This window comes from Oreochromis niloticus, linkage group LG4 (assembly GCF_001858045.2).
Source record: "Oreochromis niloticus isolate F11D_XX linkage group LG4, O_niloticus_UMD_NMBU, whole genome shotgun sequence".
NCBI lineage: Eukaryota > Metazoa > Chordata > Actinopteri > Cichliformes > Cichlidae > Oreochromis > Oreochromis niloticus.
In genome coordinates, this window is record NC_031969.2 from 21,654,812 (window position 1) to 21,681,111 (window position 26,300).

General features: G+C 38.9%; 2 protein-coding genes across 5 annotated transcripts in view; both read right to left on the reverse strand.

Moving 5' to 3' along the window:
* Nucleotides 1-4,953, reverse strand: part of LOC109194552 (immunoglobulin lambda-1 light chain) — a 36,898-nt gene extending 31,945 nt beyond the window's left edge. Inside the window, exons 1-2 of one of the 4 annotated variants that reach the window (XM_019357880.2) lie at nucleotides 4,882-4,953; nucleotides 4,490-4,787 (exon numbers count right to left, since the gene is read on the reverse strand). In XM_019357880.2, the coding sequence (XP_019213425.1) occupies nucleotides 4,490-4,787; nucleotides 4,882-4,921 (338 nt within the window). In that variant the 5' untranslated portion in view covers nucleotides 4,922-4,953. Of the gene's footprint in view, nucleotides 1-2,166; nucleotides 2,495-2,577; nucleotides 2,649-4,462; nucleotides 4,788-4,881 lie in introns of those variants that run through there. The other 3 variants (XM_019357879.2, XM_019357878.2, XM_025906301.1) reach the window with 3 other exon arrangements.
* A 1,461-nt stretch (nucleotides 4,954-6,414) lies between these two features.
* Nucleotides 6,415-25,994, reverse strand: LOC109201918 (immunoglobulin lambda-1 light chain). Its single transcript, XM_019357874.2, has 4 exons — nucleotides 25,941-25,994; nucleotides 25,532-25,857; nucleotides 7,410-7,443; nucleotides 6,415-6,849 (listed from the first exon to the last, which is right to left on the reverse strand). The coding sequence occupies exons 1-4, from the start codon at nucleotides 25,978-25,980 to the stop codon at nucleotides 6,527-6,529; spliced, it is 723 nt and encodes a 240-aa protein (XP_019213419.1). The 5' UTR covers nucleotides 25,981-25,994; the 3' UTR covers nucleotides 6,415-6,526.
* Nucleotides 25,995-26,300: the final 306 nt, after the last annotated feature.

Here is a 26,300-nt window from a genome sequence, read left to right on the forward strand (position 1 = left end):
TGTTCTCAGGGTGACAAACACATGGAAGTTAAGCTGTAAAACAATTCAGCCAAAACTTGGCTTGAGTGTTTCTAATGATGTTAACCTATAATTTCTTGCGACTGCTGCACGTGAAAAATTGATCAGGGTCTGCTCTTCACCTGCAAGTGACACACTGAGACATTTTGATCATTCTTATCACTGCTTAAAAAAAAACACGTCTCCCCTCTCTGGTTCTGAAGTCCCCTTTCTTAAAAACCCAGAGAGATTGTAGTTGTTCTACATTGAAAATCACCAAACCCTCTTCCTATTTTTTTTACTTATTTTCATCAACAATTCTGCTAATTTTGTGTGTCCACCCTAGGGGAGCTGGTGGCCTGCAGTACCACCGTCTCGCGCTAGTTGGAAACAGCTTTTACGCACATTTCTACACTCCTCTCTCTCTCTCTTTTTTTTTTCTTTTTCTTGTTTTTGTTCCCTATTTTCAACATTTTGAACCCCATTTTTCACTGTTTTTTGGTTGTTGATTTTTTTTTTTTCCACACACATCAACTTTTCCCACACAACCATTCTCTGCAATCTTACACACCACACATTTACTCAGTTCTTACCATACAGTCAAACATTGAGTTTTGTCCCTGGCCGCCTGGTGGAACGTCTGCCGCAGTCGCCTCTCGAGCCACTAATCCGGCTCCGCTGACTGCCCCTGGAATCTAGATTCTCTATTACTACACGAGGCGTCCCCCGTGAGGTTCCTTGCCTTCTACGGACCAAGGAACGAACACCGCCACCCCCAGTCTCCTTTGAAGAAGTTAGGATCTTTTAGAAGATGCTAGAGATGTCACTCCGTGATTCTACACGAAGACTCTCCGTGATTCTACACGAAGACTCCCTCGGAGCTCTTGCCCTGGAAGGTCGTAACACACCTTCCTGGGCTCCCCGAAGGCTGCAACACGCTCACCTCCTCGGCCAGACACAAATCTCTCGTGACTTGTTACAAGTTAGCTATCACTCACCCATCTGCAGGAGTCCCCTCAAAATCGATGGTCTCGGTGGTGACTGAAACACGCGGCTCCGTGACTCCTCCATTTCCTTTGCTTCAACAGCCGGTAGGACAAAGGTACCTTTTTCCTCTGGGGTGATCAGCCCATCCACGGAAGCGTTGTTCAGCGACCACACGGACCACCCTGCTCGCAGCGCCATTCTGTTGTGGAAGTTTTTCCACTTAAATAAAGCCTGCAGATGAGCGGTGAGCGATAGCCAACATTCTTTAATCCAAACACACAAAGAACAGAAAACCAAGCTTGGTGGAGAGCCTGCATGACCGCGGGGCAGGTCAGCAGAGTCTCACTGAGAGTAGTGTGGCTCTCAGTTAAATACCTTCTCCAGGAACAAAAGGCAGTACACAGCTGTTTCACACCTTAAGGTTTACACCCCTTTCTACCTCCCAGAGTCCTTGAAGAGACAAAAGACTCTCCCTCCTGTGGAGTTGTCTGCTTCCCCCAACTTCCTAAATAGGCCCCCACCATTTGTCTTACTGTATGGGTGTCAGACATGTTAAAATCAGTGGCACCAAGGCATTACACAATAAAATAATGTCATTAGTACATAAGTGAAAGAAATTCCATTACAGTTTTCTTCTGTCAACAAACAAAAAAAGCAATAGAAATAAATAAACACAGGGAAATTGCCTTATCTGTATATGTTTACATTCTCTTTCTACCTCATTAACATGCTTCTGATGAACTAAAGCTGATTCAAAATGAAAATTCTCTGCAACTAGCTGATCTGAGTCTTGTTTATTTTTTGACTGAATTTTAGTGAAGCATGAATTAGTGAATTAATGAACTGTAATATAAAGGTGATTTGTGTGGTCTCATTTTTCTTCTTACTGTGGCTTGAAATCAGATTAACCAGTTAATATGTTGAGAATGTTTTTCATCAAACATGTTTTACAGTACAATAATATTAAAAGCTGATGATGTGAGGTTTTATGTGTGAACAATGTGTGTATATTTCGGTCCTTTGTTTATTTAAAGTGAAAGTGGAAATAAAGAAAGAAATACAATGAATACATTTAAAAGAGCAATGTTTAAGAACTAATTGTTTATATGGTGCACTGAGTTTGTGCCCAAAAAGCAGAAGTAATAGTGAGGAAGTTTTTGTCACAGTGTAAATCACTGTGATGCGTACTGCTTAACAGAGGTGTCCCATGTCTTACAGTAATAGACTGCAGAGTCTTCCTCCTCCACATTTTTGATCATCAAACGATAATCTGTTGTTGACTGATGAGTACATGTGAATTTTGGGGAAGAGAATCCAGAGCCATAGTATTGAGTACTCCAGTCATGACGAAACCTCACTACATACTGAGGAACTCCTCCTGGAATCTGTTTATACCACCAAGCAGGTTCATTAGTAACAATCCCCAGGTTACAGTCCATGGTGGCTGTCTCTCCTTTCCTCACTGACACAACAGGAGGTTTCTGTGTCACCACCGTCACACCACTCACACCTGCAAACAAAGAGAAGACATGCACTCAAGAGAAAAACACGGACATTAGTATATATGTGTGCAATATAAATCAAAGTGGTTACATGTTAGAGCAGTGATGAGAGCACAGAGAGTCACCAGCATGATGTCGACGTGAACGAAGAACTGATTTGAAGAAAAGGTGCTGGAGGAGCCATTTAATACAACTAAGAGGAGGAGGAGCTGTGCCTCCTCCTTTCTCCCTATTACATCATCATATTTTTTCTTTTTTCTTCATTTGTTTCTTAATTAGCGTCATAATCTATATATTCTAATTGAAGCATAAAATCAGAAAAATGAGAAAATTATACCAAGGCCTCCAGAAGCACAAAGGGAATAATACCTTTATTAAAACTTCATTGGAAAACAACATTGACATTTCTCATTGACTTTGAGAAATGCTGCAGCTCGTCTTCTGACACGAACCAATAGATGTGAACATATTTCTCTGTTGCTTGCTATCTTCACTGGCTCACTGTTCACTTGAGAATTGATTTTAAAATTTTATTGTTGACTTACAAAGCCCTGAATTGGATATTTGTCTGACCTCTTACAGCCTTGTGTGCCCTCTAGAGCTTGTCGATCAAATGATCTTTTGCTTTTAGCCATAACAAGGTCGAGGCTGGTTCACAGAGGCGATTGAGCGTTTGGGGTTGTAACGCCTAAACTGTGATATAATCTACACCAGGGGTAGGCAACTGCAGTTCTCGAGGGCCAGTGTCCTGCAGGTTTTAGATATCACCCTGGGTCAACACACTTGAATCAACTGATTAGTTCATTACCAGGCCTCTGGAGAACTTCAAGACATGTTGAGGAGGTCATTTGGCATTTTGAATCAGCCATATTGGATCATGGACACATGTAAAACCTGCAGGACACTGACACTCGAGGCCTGGAGTTGCCCACCCCTGATCTACCCTTACACATCAGACAGGCTCCTGCTGTCAATCTTTTTAAATCTCATCTTAAAACACTTTTGTATTCATTGGCTTTTAATACAGTAAGAGAGTTCTTTGATATTTATTTGGTATTTGGTGTTTGGTACTAATATTATAAGTTATTTGGTACTAGTTATTTTGTATTTTTATGCAGCATTTGGTCAACATTGCTGTTGTAATTAAATGTGAAATATCAATAAAAAAAAAAGAAACTAATGTTTAGACCATCTAACATAATTCAACCATTTCTCTGTGTTGCAGCTGAGAACACCTTCTTTACCTAGAGTGGACAGCAGGTATCTGAATAAACACTAACACTGCATTAGCATCTGCCAACAAACACAGAAAGAACATGTGTGAAATGTCTTTCTACAAAAAGATGGGCTATGAAACAGATGAGAAGAACATCTTACATTTTAGAGAAGTGATGAGAGAGCAGACAGTCCCCAGCATGTTGTCAGTGTGAGGTGTAAACATCCTTTACTATTCAGCTGAGAAGTGAAAAGAATTGTAGTGAGAAGCAAGTAACAGATATAATTTAATTTTGCTGCATTTTCGCTTCATATGAAATATTGTGTAACTTTAACAGTATCTATTTAGGTTGATTAATGTGATTTACTGCAGCTAGAATGTGACAGTTATCAGAATTTTAGACAATCATTTATCAAATTGCTGTTATTTAAAAACACGTACATCATTGTGTACATATATATGTGACAACTTGTGTTGTTGGTGGTCGTCATATTCCTTGATATTTTATATGCTTTCAGTGATGATTGCTAAAATGTATCAAAAAGAGTAATTCCATGTTTATAAAAACACTCTCGAAAGTTGGTGGGTTTTCATTGATGAACATTAAAATAAATCAAAAATAACAATAAACACACTATTTGAAGGTGGTGAGTTTACACTGAGTTTGTTGAATGGGTCTATTGTCAGCATGTGAAAAAATGAGCATGAAAAGCAGAAGTATCAGTGGGGAGGTTTTTGTCACAGTGTAAATCACTGTGATGCGTATTCACTAACAGAGCTGTCCCATGTCTGACAGTAATAGACTGCAGAGTCTCCCTCCTCCACATTTTTGATGATCAAACGATAATCTTTTGTTGACTGATGAGTGGATGTGAATTTTGGAGAGGAGAACCCAGAGCCATAGGTTGGAGAACTATAGCTATGATAAAAATACAGCACAAACTGAGGAACTCCTCCGGGAATCTGTTTATACCAATAGACAGTGTTAATAACAGTCCCCAGGTTACAGTCCATGGTAGCTGTCTCTCCTTTCCTCACTGATGAAACAGGAGGTTTCTGTGTCAGGACCGTCACACCACTCACACCTGCAAACAACAAGAAGACATGAAGTGAAGAGAAACACACCGACATTTAAATCTAACATGAGATCTATTCTTCAGTATATTTCAGACTCTTTACATGTTAGAGAAGTGATGAGAGCACAGAGAGTCACCAGCATGATGTCGATGTGAACTAAGAACTGATTTCGAGAAAAGTCACTGGAGGAGCCATTTAATACAAGTATCAGGAGGAGGAGCTGTGCCTCCTCCTTTCTCCCTATGACATCATCATAATATTGTTTTTCTTTTTTGTTCATTTATTTCTTTATTAGCATCACAGTGTGTATATAAAGATTGAAACATATAAACAGAGTAATAGGAAAAATATACCAAGGCCTCCAGAAGCACAAAGGAGTAATACCTACATTAAAACAAAAAAGAACTAGACATACAAATAACAAAGGAGAATTTATCTTCTATGTGGGTGACACACAAGCTCAAAAGACTGAAGAGAATTTGGTTGGAAAAAATTTAATTTGTGTCTTTGTTACACCATAAAAGCAATGTGAGTCACAGCAGCAGGAGGCAATGTGGTCACATGAATGACACCCACTCACAAAATCTTTGGACATGAAATAAAGTTCAAATATTTTGGGACGATACATGTCTAATTCTAAGGAAGGAAATAGGTGGCAAAGTCCCTGTAGATCCCATGGTGCTGTATCTTGGAGTAATTAAAGAGGATGTTGTGGTAAAAAAAAGGCTCATTGTTGGTTATAAAAAAAATAGCTCCAAGAACAGGTATATAAAGGAAATCTTTATGAGAGGATGAGATTTTGGAAAAGGTCTAAAGGAGACGCCTTTTCACAGAAGTGGAAGAAATGGATTGCCTTCATGTGTCATGGTCCTGGGTCTTCTGCCCAGTGTTTTGTGTTTTTCATTCAACTTCTGTTCTTGTTAGACCTGTTACCTACTGGTTATGTGTAATGGTTTTAATGTTCAATGCAAAACAACAAACGACAGCAGAAAGATGCAGAAAGGTTTAGTTTCATGACTGGACTTCATTTAGTGTTCTTTAACAATAAGTAAGTCACGTTTAGGCAAACATCGTACCGTACTCAGCTGTCTCTGAATGATCAAATGATATGAACTGAAACATTTCCATTAAAAACAGTAGGTCCATTTTATTTTAAAGGGAGCTTATTTGCCATTTACTTGAGTTACTAAGACCTGCAGGTGCATCCTGGACACAAAGAAACAGAAGCACAGAGAGGTGATGCTCCACTAACCGAGAGTGAAGATTCATTTGCAAATCTACAACCAACATTTTAAACCAGTGACACTTGCCTTCTCTCTTACTCGGGAAGAATTATTAAATGATGCTCTCTAGTGTTCAAATATTACATAGTCTGTATGTCAGAATATACTTGTGTTTTAACTATGGGAGCAACACAACTGAAAATTGTGTGCTTATGAGTGTTTTTTTCCTCTGCGTCCCCCTCTCTAAAATGTAACAGTTCATTTCTGTCACCTTGAATTTATGTTAGTGCAAAACAGTGACGCAACTCCCCATTTATTCACAAGAAAACACATTTGTTTTAAACCAATGCTTTTATTAATTTAATGCAAAACACAAATTCCTCTAATTACTTGTTAAAAACCAGCAAATGAATACATGACTTAAACCTTTTGCATTATTCTGATTTCTAACATGTAAAGACTGTAATGAGCAAACAGCACAAGCAGTAAAGAAGCAGATTTTAAATGCACATTCTGGTCCTCGACTATTCAGTGGGACATTCTGACTTCTTGATGGTTTTCTCTGAAGTCTGTGAGCCCAAAGACACTTTACATGTATAAACCTTATCCATGTTCCAGTCTGATGTCTGGATGGTCAGAGAGCTGCTGATTTGGTAAGTCTGGTCTGGTCTCTGAACAGCAGTGCTGGTAGAGATCCCACTGCTCACTGGACTCCCACCAGCCAACCAGCTCACATCTGCAAAAGACACAGACTGACTGGACAGACAGACCAGAGAAGCTGTGTTGGACTGGAGCTCAGCACTGGACGGAGGGAAGACTGTCAGGACAGGAGGAGGGAGGCTGGAGCCTGAAAATACATGAAGGATGATCAGGAAACAAAAAAAGATAAATGAAAGGAAAGAAGGAAATTGGAAATGAAGTCATAAAACCAGAAGAAATCAAGAAGAGTCAATATGAAATAAACATAACATTTGTTATGAAGTTAGAAGAAAACAAAACTAATGTACAATGCTAAAATATATGGATCTAACATATCATTTGAATTTCTTTTTATATTTTTACAATATACAATATGATTAGCTACTGTTTAACTTTCCATGTAAGATGTCTTTGATTTAATTCTACATGTCAGCTAATGTGAGTAATTTTCTTTCACGTCAAAGAAAAGTGTACAGCCAGGTTCTAATCACTTCAAAGTAATTTTGAACTTTAGTAACACTGTTTGACACCATTTCATTTTTTAAACATAAGTAATTCATGTCTCCTGTATATGAGACAACCTGAAACTATTTCAGATTGTACAAAATCGTAAAAATAATGCTAAACAAGAAACATTTTGAATTAAGTAGTCATCAGCAGATTTTTGCAAAATCTCTCTTGTTTTATGATCAGTTAAAAAGTACTTACTTGTCACAATCAGCTTGGTGCCTTGTCCGAATACCACAGTGATTCAGTTTGTATACATGGCTGTACAAAAACCTCCTGACTGTCACTGATGAGGGGAGAGGAACTGAAACATCCTGTTTAGACTAACTTTTACTGTCAACATCTCATTCCCTTCATCTGTTTGTATTTTATAACTGTGTCTCTCTCTGTGTGTAGTCATGTTTGTTCCTTCATGTCACTGTTTTGTGCAAGACTTAATAAAGTCCTCATTATTGGCCAGTATTAATCAGAGCTGTAATGTCTCTCAATAAGATTTTAGTCACAGTCTGGTTCCCTATGATGGTGGTTTGTTGGGAGAGTCTTCCCATGTCTAACAGGAACTCACTCCAGAGTCTCCTATCTCTGCATAATTGATAATAGACTTGAAATCAAAGTTTGTTGCACCTGAGAACAACTTCTTGACCTCGAAAAACCTTGTGGACAGCAGGTATCTGGATAAAGGCTACCACTGCTTTAGCATGTACCAACAAACACAGAAAGAACATGAGTGAAATGTCTTTCTCCAAAAAGATGGGCTATGAAACAGATGACAAGAATGTTTTACACTTTAGAGAAGTGATGAGAGAGCAGACAGTCCCCAGCATGTTGTCAGTGTGAGATGTAAACATCCTTTAATATTCAGCTGAGACATGAAAACGATTGTAGTGAGAAGAGAAGCAACAGATAAAATGCAATTTAGCTGCTTTTTTAATTTCATATGAAACATTTTTAAACCTCATTATGCAACTTTATCAGTATCCATTTAGGTTGATTAATGTCATTTACTGCAGCTAAAATGTTACAGTTATCAGAATTTTTTCAAATTGCTGTTATTTAAAAACATGTACATCGTTGTGTACATATATGTGACAACTTGTGTTGTTGGTGGTCATCATATTCCTTGATATATTATATACTTTCAGTGATGATTGTTTAAATTTATCAAAAAGAGTAATTCAGTGTTTATAAAAACACTCTCGAAAGTTGGTGGGTTTTCATTGATAAAAATTAAAATAAATCAAAAATAACAATAAACACACTATTTGAAGGTGGTGGGTTTACACTGAGTTTGTTGAATGGGTCTTTTGTTAGCATGTGAAAAAATGAGCATCAAAAAGCAGAAGTATCAGTGGGGAGGTTTTTGTCACAGTGTAAATCACTGTGATGCGTATTCACTAACAGACCTGTCCCATGTCTAACAGTAATAAATTGCAGAGTCTCCCTCCTCCACATTTTTGATGATCAAACGATAATCTGATGTTGACTGATGAGTGGATGTGAATTTTGAAGAGGAGAACCCAGAGCCATAGCTTGGAGAACTCCAGCTATGATAAAAATACAGCACAAACTGAGGAACTCCTCCTGGAATCTGTTTATACCAATAGACATAGTTATCAACAGTCCCCAGGTTACAGTCCATGGTGGCTGTCTCTCCTTTCCTCACTGATAAAACAGGAGGTTTCTGTGTCACCACCGTCACACCACTCACACCTGCAAACAAGAAGACACAGAGTCAAGAGAAACACACTGACATTTAAATGCAGCATGAGGTAAATTCAGTATATTTTAGACTCTTTACATGTTAGAGCAGTGATGAGAGCACAGAGAGTCAAGAGCATGTTGTCAGTATGTGTTGAGAATGGATTTGTAATTTGGAAAGAGATTTGACTCCTTCTGTAGGAGGAGAGGAGGTGTGAACCATTAAATATGTCACTGAAACTCAGAGAGAGTGACAGGAGGAGGAGCACTGGATTTTTCCCCCCTTTTTTTTATTAACATTATTTTCATAAACACTGATGCTGGTAATGTCTTGTTGTTTTTCTTCTTCTTTTTCCCTTCATTCATTTCTTTTTTGTTTGTTTGATTGTTGTTTTGAATTTTACAATGGTTACTGTCTCCACATCTAAAGTGAGGCAGGATTATAGTTGGTTATATTTTACTTAAACTTGTGCTTTATTCAAAAAATACGCCTTGATGTAACTTTTGGTGAATTTGAATTCATCACCGTCTAGAGAACACTGTTAGATATTTTTAATGATGCTGAGGTTCTTGTATATCTATCTCACTAAACGTTACGTTAGTGACTACTTTCACACTAACTTGATCAGACTGCTTTTGCAGCTTTTCTCCCAGCACAGCTCTCTGCTCCAGTCCAGGTCACCTCCTGATAGAGGGAGAGCCTGATTAGCTGATCAGCCCCAGCTGCAGTTAAGTAGCAGAGGGGGTTGTTAATCAGCACAGGAGCACAGAGGCTGCAGCCTGAAAATACACAGAGCATTCAGCAACTACAAATGTCATAAAAGTCTGAAAGTCTAGAAAATGACAGTAATGATATTAGCATTATTTGCAGCAACATTAAGTTTTCAGCTTAAAAGTTCCAAACTACTCGACTTTGCACAAGTCGAGGAGCGTGTCAGGTTACATTTCACTGTGTGTTATACTTGTATAACTATGCATGTGACAAATAAAGAACCTTGAACCTTGAACTATGAAAAACCATTAAGAACATCCAGTGAAAGGGAAGTACAGAAAATATATGCTGTTCCAAAAAAATTAAGAGTATCGCATCAAGTAAGTTAAACTTCTGGTCTGATCAGTCAAGCAGCAGAGGTTTGTTAGATTGTTAATCAATTTCAGCACAGGCAATGATGAAAGAACAATCAAAACAAATGATTTTACACGTGGAAGTCACTGGCATCTTCCCCTTTTACTTTTTCTGAGTGTTTCTTCACTAGTTTTGTATTTGGCTATGGTCAGTGTCTTAGCTGGTAGAATGAAGAAAAACCTGGACTCCAACTCCTCCAGAATGGCGGAGTGTGTGTTTCTGGTCCAGTGGATTCCGGGTTCCTACTGGTGCACAACAATACTCATGAGAAGAGAGTATACAGGGACTTCCTGAAGACCAAGTGAACTGTATAAGAGTAGAGTTGAGAGTAGAGCTGCAGTGAAGATTAGTTACAGAGCTGGACTCCATTTGGTTTATTTTATTATGAGAAGTTCATAGACCAAACCAAAGAGGTAAACTGCCTTTAATTTACCAAATTATAGTGAAATGCAGCCTGAAAATATAATAATACAAATCACATTTTATAGTCGAGGAAAGTCCCATCTAATGTTACAGAGAGCTGACATAACTTCATTTGCATTAAGTTATAAAAGATACCGAGACCTGCAGATGTATCCTGGACAGGAAGAGAGGGAGGAGGAGATGTGATGCTTCATTAGCTGAGTGTGAAGATTTATTTACTGTTTTAAACCAGTGTCACCTTTCCCTTTGAGTTTTCAAGCAGAATTGTGTAATGATAATCTCCAGTCTACAAATATGGAAAAACAGGCATTTTCAGAGCATTTCTTTAGAGTAAAACAGTTAAATGTGGTTACACGTTAATTGTGTTCTCATATCTTCACCTTACTAAAATAAAACAATTTCAGGTTAGTCATTCTGAATGTTTTTAGTGGCTACTTTGAAAGTATATTCTTGCTCACTAAAAAAGTAAAACAAATGTTGTATATCCAATGCTTTTATTGATATATGAAAAATAGCAGTTTCTCTGAATATCTGCAAATAAACACGTGATTTAAACATTTTGCTTTACTCTGATTTCTAACATGTATCATATCAAATTATATCAAATTTATTTGTATAGCACATTTAAAAACGAAAGTGCTTTCCAGTAATACCATAATACAGATAAAATTACAATATAAAATATATATATATATATATATATATATATATATAATAATTACATAATGTAAATGCAGAGCCGGATGAAAATCACTCTAATTAACCTCGGATGCTAGGTTAAACAAGTAAGGTTTTAGATGTGATTTAAAAGATTGAATAGACTCAGATGCGCGAATGTCAAGAGGAAGACTATCTGGTTGAGAGCAGCAGGAGGAGGAAGGTGCGAGCGTCTCGGCAGCTGGTGCGGTGGATTGGCATAATCTGGATTGTGACTGGGTCAGAATGGCAAGTAGTAGTGGAGGGTTTTCTGATGATGAGGACATGGATGTTGATTGGCGTAAAGTTGGACATGGTAGTAAGGTAGGGGTTGGAAAGGACAAGTTGAAATCCACGCCGACTAAGCGGGCACTTGAAGAGGAAGATGCTAGGCTTGTGCAAAGAAAGACAGTGTTGATGGAAGAATTTAAAGTGTTATTGAAATTCAAACCTGGGAATGAAATAGCGGGAGTGAGTCCAATTGCTCTGACGAATGGCTTGAAGAAAGCGATCGGTGATGTTGAGCTAGCTAAGGTGCTCAGAGACGGGTGTTTGTTTGTTAAATGTAAAAATGCAGAGCAACGGAATAAAGCGCTTAAGTTGCAAACACTTTGTAAAAAGGAGGTTGTGGACAGGAAGGTGGTTGGTGAGAGGAGAGGATGTAGAGGAGTGATTTCAGGTATTCCCGCTGGGGAAAATCTGGAGGAGTTGAGGAAGTTGATCAAAGGAGGGGAAGTCACTGGAATAAAAAGATTGCAAGCTGTTAGAAATGGGGAAAAAGTGGATAGTCCATCAGTACTGCTTGAGTTCCACGGAAATCACTTGCCTGAGAGAGTTATGTTGGGGTACATGAGTTTTAGTGTCCGTGTCTATGTGCCTCCTCCACTCAGGTGCTACAAATGTCAGAGGTTTGGTCACATAGCTAGTGTGTGTAAAGGACGAATGAGGTGTGGACGATGTGGAGGAGAACATGTGTATGGCGAATGTGCCAGTAGTCAGGTGAAGTGCTGCAACTGTGGGGGACCACATACAGCAGCGTATGGTGGGTGCACAGTAAGGAAGCAGGCAGCAGAAGTTCAACAAATTCGTACAGAGGAGAGGATATCTTATGCAGAAGCTTTGAAGAGAGTTGCAGACAAAGGCGGAAGACCTGATGAGGGGCAAGGAATGGGTGGTGGGAGAGGGATGGGGGGGACAGGCAGGAATCTCCCTGATGTCCAAATGGATAAACTTGTCTTGTTCTTGGCGTATGTCATTAATTGTTCAGAACAAGCCAAAACAAAGACAGAAAAGATCAAGATAATAGTAAAAGCAGCAGCGAAGTTTTTCGATATGCGGGATTTGTCTTGGGAAAAAATACATTCAGACCTTAGTCATGGAGAAGGTGCATCAGACCCACAAGTTGTAACTTAATGCTTATTCTTCAATGGAATGCTAGGAGCCTCATTGCGAATGGGCAGGAACTGAAGGGCTTTATTTGTGCATTAAATTCAAAGCCTGATATTATCTGTGTACAAGAAACATGGCTTAAACCAAGGCTGGATTTTGTTATTCAAGGATATACTAGCGTTCGCAAGGACAGGGTGGGTAAAAATGGAGGAGGGTGTGCAGTGTTTGTTAGGAGTGGGATTTCGTATAGTCAGCTAGACACTGCAGTAGAATTAGAGGTGGTAGTTGTAGAAGTATGGTCTAGGGCAGGAAGTATCAAAGTAATTAATTTTTATAATCCATGCCAAAAGTTGGAGAGGAGAGATCTGGAACTACTTTTAAGGGATTGGAGAGGGAAAATAGTTTGGTGTGGAGATTTTAATGCACATAGCACTTTGTGGGGGCGCCGTAGTGACACTAATGGGAAAGTGGTTGAGGATGTGGTTGTGGAGAAGGATTTGGTGGTTTTAAATGATGGCTCTGGCACAAGGGTGGATTTGGTACGAGGTACTGAGTCATGTCCTGACATTACAATGGTTTCGCAATGTTTGGCAGGTAGGAGCACATGGAAAGTGGTTAAAGAGAGTACAATTGGTAGTGATCATTATCCAATACTTTTTGATCTTTGTGCAGATACTGATGCGACACGAGAAGATAGACAGAGGACATGGAGGTTTGAGGAAGCAAACTGGTGTTTGTTTAAAACATTAAGTGAAAGGAGATTGACAGATGTTGATTTTGGACTGCCTATTGATCAGTTGACTTCTACTATTAGTTAGATTGTGATTGAGGCGGCAACGGCATCCATCCCAAAGAAAGGCGGCAGTAGAAGGACAAAGGTAGTGCCGTGGTGGACCCGAGAGTGTACAACCGTGATTAAAGCCAGGAACAAAGCGTTTAAAACGCTGAAAGGAGCACTGTGTGTTCAGAATCTGATATGCTACAAAAGGAAACAGGCGGAAGTTCAAAGGGTAGTTAAGTCAGCAAAGAGGGACTATTGGAGGAAGTATTGTGATACTTTGGGGAGATCGACTCTGTTGGAGAGAGTGTGGACAACTATTAGAAAAATGTCTGGGAAGAGGAAGGAGTATGGTTATCCAATGATGAAAGATGGTGACAGAATATTAGTGGATAATGGGAGTAAAGCGGAGTTATTGGCCAGAATGTTTTCAAAGGTTCACAGCACAGGAACTCTAAATACGGCAGAAATCAGGGGAAGGGAGGAAACGCGAAGGAAACATCTGGAGGACTTACAAGATGCGGAGGAACATGAAGGTCTGATAAATGTCGTGTTTTCTGTAGCAGAGTTGAATACTGCATTACTGAAAGTAAGCAATACGGGATCGGATTAGTTATTGTATGATTAGAAACTTGAGTGACACTAGTAAGAGTATACTGGTTAAATTGTTTAACAAAGTATGGGAAGAGGGTAGGCTACCTGACCAGTGGAAAGAGGCTATTATTGTTCCCATATGTAAGCCAGGAAAGGATCCAGCCTTGGCAGACAGTTATAGACCAATTGCTTTGACGTCACATTTGGGGAAAATAATGGAAAAGATGGTAAATGAAAGATTACTTTACTTTTTGGAAACTAATGATAAGATCAAGTGGTACCAGAGTGGGTTTAGAAAAGGGAGAAGCACGATGGATCCAGCTGTGCGTCTGGAGCATGAAATAAGGCGTGCCCAAGTGAATAGGGAGAGTGTCGTAGCCGTATTCTTAGATGTCGAGAAGGCGTACGATATGATGTGGAAAGAAGGACTCCTGATCAGGTTGCGTCAGATTGGTATTACAGGGAGGATGTATAGCTGGATTGAAAGTTTTTTAACTGGACGGAAGATTTTTGTGCGAATAGGAAAGGAGTTCAGTACAGGATATGATGTCCAGAATGGCACTCCGCAAGGCAGTATAGTTAGTCCGGTATTGTTTTCCATAATGATTAATGAGGTGTTTGGTGATATAGATCACTCAATGGGGGTTTCATTGTTTGCTGATGATGGAGTTATTTGGAAGAGAGGACGAAACTTACAGTTCACCATGGCTAAAATGCAGCGAGAATTACAAAAGGTGGAGAGTTGGGCTCTGGCATGGGGGTTTAGGTTTTCTGTTTCAAAAACAAAGTGGATTATTTTTACGTGTAAGAGACTACATTGCCAGTTGAGTCTCAAGTTATATGGGAGTGACATAGATAAGGTTGATTGCTTTAAATATTTAGGTATTTGGTTTGACGAACGGCTTACATGGAAAACACACATTGGGAAATTGACTGAGAAATGTAAAAAGGTTCTGAATATTTTACGGTGTTTAAAAGGTAATGACTGGGGAGCAGACAGGACAGCATTGAGAGCTCTATATGTAGGTCTCATTAGGTCAGTGCTGGATTATGGGTGTCTGGTTTATGGTTCAGCAGCTAAAACTTTGCTGAATGACCTGGACAGAGTTCAATATCAAGCTCTGAGGTTGTGTTGTGGGGCTGTTAAGACTACTCCAGTGGCTGCTTTGCAGGTGGAAATGGGGGAGCAACCATTAGAACTCAGGAGGCGTCAAATTGCTTTGACTTACTGGGCAAATTTGAAGGGACATAGTGATAGTCATATAGCGCAGAGTGTACTTAAGCCTTGCCAAGAACAAGAAAAAGGGACTGGTCAATGGAGAAGTTTCGAGTGGACTATAGGAAAAGAAGTCAATGAGATGGGATTTAGTTGCACAGACCTTAGCCCAGCAGTAGCCTTGTCAGTATTGCCACCTTGGTTATATGACCAAATAATTCCTGACTTCTATTTGCTACGTAAGGGAGGGGGGGTGACTAAAAGCCAAGTGCAAGATCATATAGTGGGAAGGTACTCAGGTTATGTGAAAATTTTTACTGATGCGTCAAAACTGTTGGATAACAGAGTGGGTGTTGCATTTGTTCTCCCAGACATAAGTTATGTGGCGAGTGCACGAATTACAGATGGTTTGGCAGTTTATACTGGGGAGCTTGTAGCAATTTTAATGGCTTTGACCTGGGTGGAGGACGCACCACTGGGGAGGTATTTGGTTTGCTCAGACTCTAGCAGCGCACTGGTGAGTATAGGTAATATGTCTTCGGACTCTAGACAAGATATTGTTTTGAGATATTTCATTTATTGTATAGGATTAAACATAGAGGGATAGAAGTGGTTTTCTTATGGGTTCCTGCGCATATCGGTGTTGATGGTAATGAACAGGCCGATAAGTTTGCAAAAAGTGCAGCAAGAAGAAGTTATGTGGGTTTGACTATCAAATACAGTAAAAGTGAGGTGAAAAGTTTAATCAAGGTAAAGTTGAAGGAGAAGTGGCAAGCACAATGGGATGGAGATGGGAAAGGCAGGTATTATTATAGCATGCAGACAACAGTCGGGCAATGTAGAAGGAGCTTTAGAAGTAGAAGAGACGAGGATATAATCTCAAGGGTAAGATTTGGTCACACAGGCTTGAATAGCACGCTTAAAAAGATGGGCAAACATGACACGAGGACTTGTGACTTCTGTGGACAGGAGGAGACGTTTGAGCATGTAGTGTTGGAGTGCGATAAGTACAAGCGAGAAAGGGAAAGATTGTAGTTTGAATTGCAAGAAAATAGTGTTCACCTAAGGGTACGAGACATATTTCAAAGGGATGCAGGGGATGTTGTTTATAGGGCAGTGTTTGGCTTTTTAAGATTGACGGGTGTGTATCCGAGACTGTAGCTTACGAAACCGTTCTGGCCCACACTCCTTTCCAGAAGGTGGCGGTAAATGCACCTAAAAGTTGTTTGCCAACCGCCATTAAAATGTAGGAGAAGAAGAAGAAGAAGAAGATGTCAAGAGGAAGATTATTCCATAATTTGGGTGCGGCAACAGCAAAGGCGCGGTCTCCTCTAGTCTTCAGCCAAGACCTAGGTTGCACTAAGAGCAGCTGACCCGGTGATCTTAGTGCTCTCTTAGGGTTATACTGACAGAGGAGATCAGCTAAGCAATAGAGCGCCCTATTATTTAGAATTTTATAAGTAAAGAAGATTTTAAAATCAAATCGATATTTAATAGGAAGCCAGTGTAAGTTGGCTAGAACAGGGGTGATGGAATCATACTTTCTAGTGCCGGTTAAGAGACGTGCTGCGGCATTTTGTCGCAATTGCAATCGCTGAAGGAGGGAAAATTGGAGCCCCAAGTAAAGAGAGTTACAATAATCTAGTCTCGAACTGATGAATACATGAATAAGTTTCTGTACATCTTTACGTGGTAAATAAGGTAGACAGAACATGCAGACTTAGCAAACAGCACAAGCATAAAGAGGCATATTGTAAATGCACATTCTGGTCCTCGACTATTCAGTGGGACATTCTGACATCTTGATAGTTTTGTGTAAAGTGTGTAAGCCCAAAGACACTTTACATGTATAAACCTTATCCATGTTCCAGTCTGATGTCTGGATGGTCAGAGAGCTGCTGATTTGGTAAGTCTGGTCTGGTCTCTGAACAGCAGTGCTGGTAGAGATCTCACTGCTCACTGGACTCCCACCAGCCAACCAGCTCACATCTGCAAATTTCACAGACTGACTGGACAGACAGACCAGAGAAGCTGTGTTGGACTGGAGCTCAGCACTGGACGGAGGGAAGACTGTCAGGACAGGAGGAGGGAGGCTGGAGCCTGAAAATACATGAAGGACATTTTAAAAAAAAAAGAAAAGAAAAATCAAAGGAAAGGAGATAATGAGAAATTAGAAATTAAGCAATGAAAACAAAAGAAATCAGTCAACAGGAGTCAATATGGAATAAACATAATATTTGTAATGAAAAACAGTCTGCAAAAATATATAGAAATAATAATCCAACACTGAATTTTCTTTTAAAATTTTCCAAACTAAAATATGACTAGGAGTTAATTCTACAGGTTTCTGCATAACATGTCAGCTACTGTGAATCATTTTCTCTCATTTCAAAGAAAACTGTTGGGCCAGTTTCTTAAAATTAATTTTTAACTTTAGTAAGACTGTTAACTGCTATTGAAATAAGAGAAAACCCAAGTACTCAATCTTTATTCATGTCAAAATCTTATTAATTTCAAATTAGTGCTTTTGTTATTAATGTCATGGGCCTGGGTCATGTGACCCAGTGTTTTGAGTTTCATTGTATTTTGTTATTTATTCGTGATCTAGTTTCATTTTTCACTTATCTACTTAATTTCTCTCAGGCCTACGTGGCTGTTTTAGTCCTTTGTTTTTTAGGTCCTTTTCTTTGATCACCCCTTATGTTTTACTCTCCCTTGTGTGTTCATGTTGTCAGGTTGGTATCATGTCTGCATCCCATCATGTTTCCTGTTTATTTTGAAAGTCCTGTTTCTATGTTCTGTGTGCTTATTTTACTCTTACCCTGTGGCGTCATTATGGTCTATTGCACAGGTGTCGAACTCCAGGTCTTGAGGGCCGGCGTCCCCTGGTCTATTGTGTCAGCTGTTTCCTCATGTGTTTCCACTTCCCCTAATCTCCCTTCTGTATATTTAGTCTGTGTGTGTCCTTTCAGTCTTTGTCGGATCATCTGTGTTACCTCCCTGCAGGTATTCACAGTTATCATAGTCTTAGTTGATTCATAGTTCCTCGGTCTCATCTCTTTCTCAGTTATTTCAGTTCTTCCAGTTTAGGTTTCCATTTAGCTCTCATCCCTGTTTGCCTTCGTTTGAGTTTGTTATTCATGTTATCAGCCACAATAAATGATCGCCTTTTGTTTACCCCTGAGTTCCATGTCCCTTTGTGTCTGCTCTTGGGTCCGTTCAACAAACACACCGGCGTACCCCACCATGACAATTAAATTTATTGGCATTAGTTTGTTGTAAAATAATCCCATTCAACACAATTATAGAGCTATATTGTATTCTTTTTTTTTCTTTTTATTCATCAGTCATCAATAACAAAATATGTTTTGTTAGGGGAATGTACCTGTCATGGTCCGCGGTGGGTGGCTGGAATTTCCATGAGGCTCCTGAACCTACCTGGGATCCGCCCTTGGCAGGGCCACCTCCTCCAGTTCCTGCACACCTGGTGCCGATTGCAGGCAATCAAGCCAGAGTGATTTAAGCCTCATGCTGACAGTCATTCACTGCCAATTTGTCATCAACCCATGACAAAACCCTCTCTGTGATTTACCTTGTTAACTAAACTTTCTTGTGCTGCAGTTCCTGGATTCACCTTGGCTCAAACCTTTGGGTCACACTCTACTCTCAGACTTAAGATACCAAGCCACCACTCTGGAAATCACTCTGTGTCTCACCTGCCTGCCCTCCTGCCATCACACTCCATCTGCTCACCCCAGATCCCCATCGCCCTCCTCTCATTGCTCTGTTTCTCCTCCTGCAAGTAAGAATAGCAATACAAATTGCTTACCATTTCAGGGCTCCCTCCACTACTTCCCTGACTTTGTTGTTCTCTCTCCTCAGTGTGACTGCTTACTGCCCAGCTCCAGTCTGCATCTTAGGCCCCGTTCTCTCTCTCTAGTTCTGCGTTCCCTTAGCCACATTACCCAGGCCACGCCACGTCAAGCTTTAAGTTTCATTGCTTTTGTCCTTGCCACATTTCCAAAGTCTAAGCCTAACTAATAAAATATTGTTAAACCACCTGCTGTCTCTGTTCTGGGTTTCTGTGCCAGAGTCCAGTTTTGGTACCGACCACTCGGTCCCATGACAGTACTATTTCTGTTTGCTTTTGCAAATAAAATAAGTTTTAGTTTTCGTAATTTCTATTTGCAGATAGCCTTTGGACCAGCTAATAGAGCAGGAAAATACAAGAACTGTCTTTTTAACATGACTGTATTCAATACACAGCAGTTAGTTTCAAGCACATTCACAGATCATCTCTTGGCGGTTTATGGGCACTTGTACTAATCTTTTAACCATGTGAAATACTTAAAATTAATTCAAGTGTCATGGAGCTCCTTTTGCTGCTCCAAGGTGCTGTCTTCACCTTTTCTGCCAGGACTGTGTCGGGTCTCCTGTGTCCCCTTGGCTTCTACACCCACGTGCTACTCATCTGATCCCTATCACTGCTGATCGATCCAGGCAGTTCTGAAGGCCTTGTTGGAGTGCTGTTCCTCCCTGGATCATTGTACTTACCTCTGTTAGTGTAGCCCGGCTCTCTCTAGTGTACTTTCCTGTGTTCCCTGGTACTTTTTCTAACACCTTTCTCGCTCTCCATGTTTAGATCTTCCTGGACCCTTGCCTGTTTCCCTTGGATGCGACATGGATGAGCGTGAGTGAGAGTGAGTCACAGTGTGGAATTGGATTGATTGTGTTTCTTGTCAGGGACTGAAACGAAGAGGAGTGTGAGTGAGTTTTTCCCGATCCCGGACCTTCCCTTGGAATCCCTGGAACCCTCTTCTCATTATCACTGTATATATGGAAATAACTCACCCGGTGTTGTAAATAAAACCCCTTTGGACTGCACAGCTATCTATATTAATTATTTACTACAATATTAATCATGATTTTGTACAAATGATAGAAAAATATATACAATAATAATAATACAATAACTACAATCAATGACACCATCAGGATTATCAAAGTCATGTTTAATCACCATGTCTGACAAAAATAATGTTCTTGAAAAGTGGTTGTAAAAGTATCAAACATTTACTAGTGTCCTTATCCTCACCCTTCTACATTTTCCTTCTGCCTCATAAATATGTTTGTGATCAATACAAACTAAATGTAAATGAAGATGGTCTCAAAGTTCTAAACTAACGTAAGTATAGCTTTGTATTTTTGTTTAACTGCATGTTAACGACACTTCAGTTAAACTGCAGTTTGAATGTAACAGTTAGACCTGTGAGTAGTGTCTATAAAATGTCTGTTAAAATGTCTTGCTGTTGCTGTAGCCCATCTGCTTCAAGGTCAGATGTGCTGTGCTTTCAAAGATGCTCAGTTTGAACTTCAGCAGTCTTATGCCTGCATGCCTAAATGCTTTGAGTTGCTGCTGATGTGAAATGCTGGTTAGATATTTGGATGACAGTGGCGAACAGTGGAAGAGGCATAATTAATAAAGTGGTTGCTGAATGTATGTAGTGTGACTTTACTGGACTATACTGTTATGTGTTTGCTTTGTCTGTTTTCTCATGCATAGAGTTTGATGAGTATTATTTTGCTCTTCTCCATTTCATCGGTTATGTAAAGTTTCAAAGACATTCTTCACATTTATTTTTTTTATTTTTTATGTTTTTTTTATTTTCTTTGCTCTACATTAGGCTTACACCCTGCAGAACTCTTTGAAAGGTCAGTAATATTTTGAGGAAAAAAAACAAAAACTAAGCATTCTGATGACTCTGTAGTGTAGTCAAAGTTTTACATTCATTCATCACAGAGTTTAAATAATTGACTGACTATTGATGTTTTGACAAATGTGAAACAGTTTCATTGTTGAAGTGTCTTTTGCACAGATGAGTGTGTGTTATTAAAAGTGTCCTAACTGTTCTGAGACAAGCATGCACAGTGGGTTTTTCTGCTGTGATAGTTGCACCAAATTGATTGATAGAATTTGTAATTTGGTTTATCTGATAATTTGTGAATTTGTTTCATTGTTTTCCTTTTTTATATTTTTAATTAAAGAACAACAAACTAGAAATCCAGTATTTAAATACACATTATCTGAAGGTGGTGTGTTTTCTTTAGAATTTTCTTGATGTATCTATAATCTGTAAGTGAAAGAGTGTCAAAAAGCAGAAGTACTAATGAGGAGGTTTTTGTCACAGCCTGAATCACTGTGATACGGGCGCAGAAGCAGAGTCATCATATGTCTGACAGTAATACACTGCAGTCTCCTGTCTCTGCTCGCTTGATAATGAACTGGTAATTAATATTTGATGAGGATTTAGAGTTGAATCTGTCTGAGGAGAATCCTGTTCCAAATTCAAGTGAGCTGCTAGAATGAAAATCTTAGAACATACTGAGGAGCCTCTTCATGAACTTGTTTATACCATCTAACATAATTCACATCATCTCTCTCTATGTTGCAGTTGAGAACAGCTTGTTGACCTGGAGAAACTGTGTGGACAGCAGGTGTCTGGGTCAACACGATCACCGCATCAACATCTGCCAGGAAACACAGAAAAAACTGAAGGTAAAAGTTTAGCTCTAAATATGGAACGTTGTCTTGACAGTTGACAGTTCTTCATTTAAATGTATCTATTTTACACAACTTCATTGTGTAACAAACATTATCCTTTAATCTGATTATTGCCACATGTGCTGCAGCTGGAATGTAACAGTTATCAGAGTTTTACCACTATAGACTAGTATACATCAAATTTATATTATTAAAACAAATCACATACAGCAGCATAAACATTTTTTGAGTTTGTTAGCATTGTGTGTATGATCATTTGTGCTGTTGTAGATGAATGTGCGTATTACTGAAATTCCTTGCTTATTTATACGTTCAGTGATAAATGTTAAAATGAGTCACAAAAAATTAATTCAGTGTGTATTTCAGTTTTTTTCTTGCATTGGCTCAAAATTCATCAAATCTCTTTGTACTTTTGTCAGTCACAACTTTAGATTGATCACTTTCCAGAATAGTCCATCACTGAATTAATGTTTTCAATCAAATTACTTCAAACTGAATATTTTGATGACTTCAGGGATGGTGAAAAGTTGGATTCATTCATCACAGAGTTGAGGTGACTGACCATTCATCTTTTGACAAATGTGGAAAAGGTTTCAAGGTTTACACCTTTTCTGTGTTTTTTACACTGATCTTTCTTAATAGCTCTTTTATTTTAACATGGACCAGTCTCAAAAAGCACAAGTAATACTGAGGACATTTTGTCCCAGCCAGATCACTGTGATACTTATTCATTATTGTCATGTCATCATGTGTATCAGTAATACACTGCAGAGTCTTCTGTCTCTGCCTGTTTAATTATGAATTGGTAATCAATGATGATTAAACAGACACAGAGTAGAGCAGAACTGAAAGAGGAGGAGTTTCAGCAAAACAGCATTCTTTTATAAAAGACAAAAATTACCGACATTGAAACAATAATGCTCATATATAGGCAATCTCAATTATTTCATATAATCTCTTTTGTATTTGCTCTTCAAAAACAAATATAAATGACTTAATCACTGTATATGTCAGGGTACTGGGTCTGTGACTCAGTATTTGTGTTTCAGGTTTTGGATTTATATTCTTTGATTACTGTTGTTCATGATTTTGGGTTCCTTTCAAGTTGTCAGTGATCTTAGTTCTCCCTCCCTTAGTATTTATCTCAGCCTGTGTTTAGTGTCTTTCTCCGTGTGTTTTTTTTCTGCCATTCCTTGTTTCTTATCAATGTGACCCATGTTCGTTCTGTCTCCGCTGTCACTCAGATTTTTGTGTCAAGTCTGCATCTCCGTGCCTTCTCCTGCTTCCTGTTTTACTTTGATAGTCTCGTGTCCTTTCTCAATGTTTCCAGTTTTCCTTCCTTCACGTCTGGTCATGTGTGATTGCCCCCAGATGTGCTCTCCTCCTGTGTCTGATTCCCTCGTTACTCCCTGTGTATTTAAGCCCTGTGTTTTCCTCTGTCTTTTGTTATGTTGTACCATCATACTCCCTCATTGCTATGTGTTTTCTCTCTGGCTCCTGGGGCCTGTTCTTCGTACCTCGCTAAGTAAGTAAGCCGGATTTGAATGTTGACGATTTCGCGTGATCTTGGATCGTTCGGTTCTCCGAAGCTCATCTGGGACTTGCTGTCATAGCAACAGATCCGTAAGCGTAAACCTGCTCGGGAGCAGGTTTACTTTATGTAAATAGGTTATGGTTCAATGTCCTGCAGTTATATGAAAGCAAGAGCGATATTTCGCCACTGTTTTACCATAAATAAATATTAGCAATGTAACTAAAGATAATGTATTTGATTCTTTTATTGATTTCATACAGATACATACAGGTCATTTCCGAAAAAAAGGGAAATGTACTATTAATCATTCTATTACATGTAGTAGATCATGTCAGATGTAATTCATATTTTAGAGTAGTAATAGTAAATTACTACGTGCAATCAAGATGACAGACCACGGCTAAAAAAGCGAAGGTGGATTTGGGAAGTCTGTCGCAGCCATGTCCTGTCCGTTTGTACGCGAGCAAGGAAGGTGCAAGATTGATAAGGAGAGTTTACAGAATTTAGCGTATATTGCGGGATAGACGGGATCCTTTAGCTCGGCGCGACGGTGTGCTCATAGAGAGATATCGATTCTCCCGTGAGGGTATTATTTACTCTCTCTCTCTCTCTCTCTCTCTCTCTCTCTCTCTCTCTCTCTCTCTCTATATATATATATATATATATATATATATATATATATATATATATATATATATATATATACTTACTGTACTGTATATACTTACTCCCGACTTACTGTGCATGCTTCAGTCACCCCTTGCATGGGAACAGGTAAAAGTGATGGAGTGTTATGTCAAACTACACACAAAAAACCCCACAATGTCAATAAATGTCACAGTACAAAAAGGGGTGTGATGAGGGGGTGCAGGACCACCACCTGTCTTTATTTGCTCTGCCCTTTTCTTGGTTGCTGTTATAAACAAACAAACAGATTATTTCAGGGTCTCTTGTCATAGACTAAAAGCAATATAAGTGATAAATATTACCATTCTGTGGAATATTTTTATATTTCACTTTTACTTTTTCCCATGTTCTAGTGGGTCCTGTTGTGGCTCTAATGTGAAAGAGGATATGATGTAATATAATATAATGTGGAATAAAATAATATCACATGATATAATGTAATATCATGGATCACTTACGAGTTTAATTTGTCAGCAACTTTCTGCCAACCCTCTCTCCTTGCTTTTGCAGCCTTTGCAGTGTTCCCCTGCGTTTTAATTAAACTCTGAAACTCCTGATATCCCTCAATCAAGAGTTCTTGGTCTGCTGCCGTGAAATACTGTGCGCGCTCCTTCGACATCTTCGCCGACCAATCACAGGGTTGCCTATCAATGTTTCTACTATCGATGCGTAGCCCCTTTTAAGCCACCCAGTGATCTCAGATTACTTCATCCAGCTATACTAATCGTCAACAACAGGTGTGTTCGGAGAACCGGATTAGCGAGCTCAAAGTTAGCGCGATGATTTGATCTTGGATGTGTCATTTGATCTTGGATGTAGTAAGCGAGGTACGAAGAACAGGCCCCTGATAACTTCTAGCTCTGTGTTTTTCTAATTTCCATTTTTGTTTTTCTCCGTTGTAATATTCCAGGTTTTTGTCACAGCCTTTTTCAGTTGAACCTTTTGTTTGAGTCCTGCATTTGGGTCTCAATCCTGCCAGTCACAGCCGTAACATGACAGTATATGGTTTATTATAATAATAATAATAATAATAATAATAATAATAATAATAATTATTATTATTATTATTATTATTATTATTATTATTATTATTATGTATACTTTATTCATACCCGTGGGGAAATTCCTCTCTGCATTTAATTCACTCGGTGAAGCAATATATTCCTCTTTTATAACAACAAATTAGATACATTGATACATGGATACGTTAATTTTCTAAAAAAAAAAAAAAAATAGAAATACACAAACACAGAGAAATTCACTTATCTGTATATGTTTACATTCTCTTTCTACCTCATTAACATGCTTCTCTCTGAAACTAGAGGCTACAACTTGGAATCTGATTAGAATTAACATGTTGAGATTGTTTTTGATCAAACATATTTTACACCACAATAATATTAAAAGCTGATGATGTGAGGTTTTATGAGTGAATAATGTGTGTATATTTTGGTGCTTTGTTTATTTAAAATTAAAGTGCAAATGAAAAAAATACAATGAATAAATTTAACAGAGCAATGTTTAAGAACTAATTGTGTGCCTTTGGTGCATTGAGTTTGTGCAAAAAAAGCAGAAGTAATAGTGAGGAAGTTTTTGTCACAGTGTAAATCACTGTGATACGTATTCACTAACAGAGTTGTCCCATGTCTTACAGTAATAGACTGCAGAGTCTCCCTCCTCCACATTTTTAATGATCAAACGATAATCTGATGTTGACTGATGAGTACATGTGAATTTTGAGGAAGAGAATCCAGAACCATATCTTGGAGAACCCCAGCTATGATGAAACCTCACTACATGCTGAGGAACTCCTCCTGGAATCTGTTTATACCAAAAGGCAGCATCATTAGTAACAGTCCCCAGGTTACAGTCCATGGTGGCTGTCTCTCCTTTCCTCACTGACACAACAGGAGGTTTCTGTGTTACCACCGTCACACCACTCACACCTGCAAACATCAAGAAGACATGGAGTCAAGACAAACACACTAAGATTAGTATATATGTGTGCAATATAAGTCAAAGTGTTTACATGTTAGAGCAGTGATGAGAGCACAGAGAGTCACCAGCATGATGTCGACGTGAACTAAGAACTGATTTCGAGAAAAGTCGCTGGAGGAGCCATTTAATACAAGTATCAGGAGGAGGAGCTGTGTCTCCTCCGTTCTCCCTATTACATCATCGTAATATTGTTTTTCTTTTTTCTTCATTTATTTCTTTATTAGCATCATAGTGTATATATTAAGACTGAAACATATAAACAGAATAATTGGAAAAATATACCAAGGCCTCCAGAAGCACAAAGGAATAATACCTACATTAAAACAAAAAACAACTAGACATACAAATAACAAAGGAGAATTTATCTTCTATGTGTGTGACACAAGCTCAA

Excerpts from the sequence above, each read along its gene's own strand:
- LOC109201918 (XM_019357874.2), bottom strand. The coding sequence starts at position 25,980 with ATGCTGGTGACTCTCTGTGCTCTCATCACTGCTCTAACAT. Across the intron at positions 7,444-25,531 it reads ACAACTCTGTTAGTGAATAC|GTATTCGGACAAGGCACCAA; the intron begins GTATCACAGTGA and ends TGAATCACTGTG. Across the intron at positions 6,850-7,409 it reads CACCAAGCTGATTGTGACAA|GCTCCAGCCTCCCTCCTCCT; the intron begins GTAAGTACTTTT and ends ATGTATTTTCAG.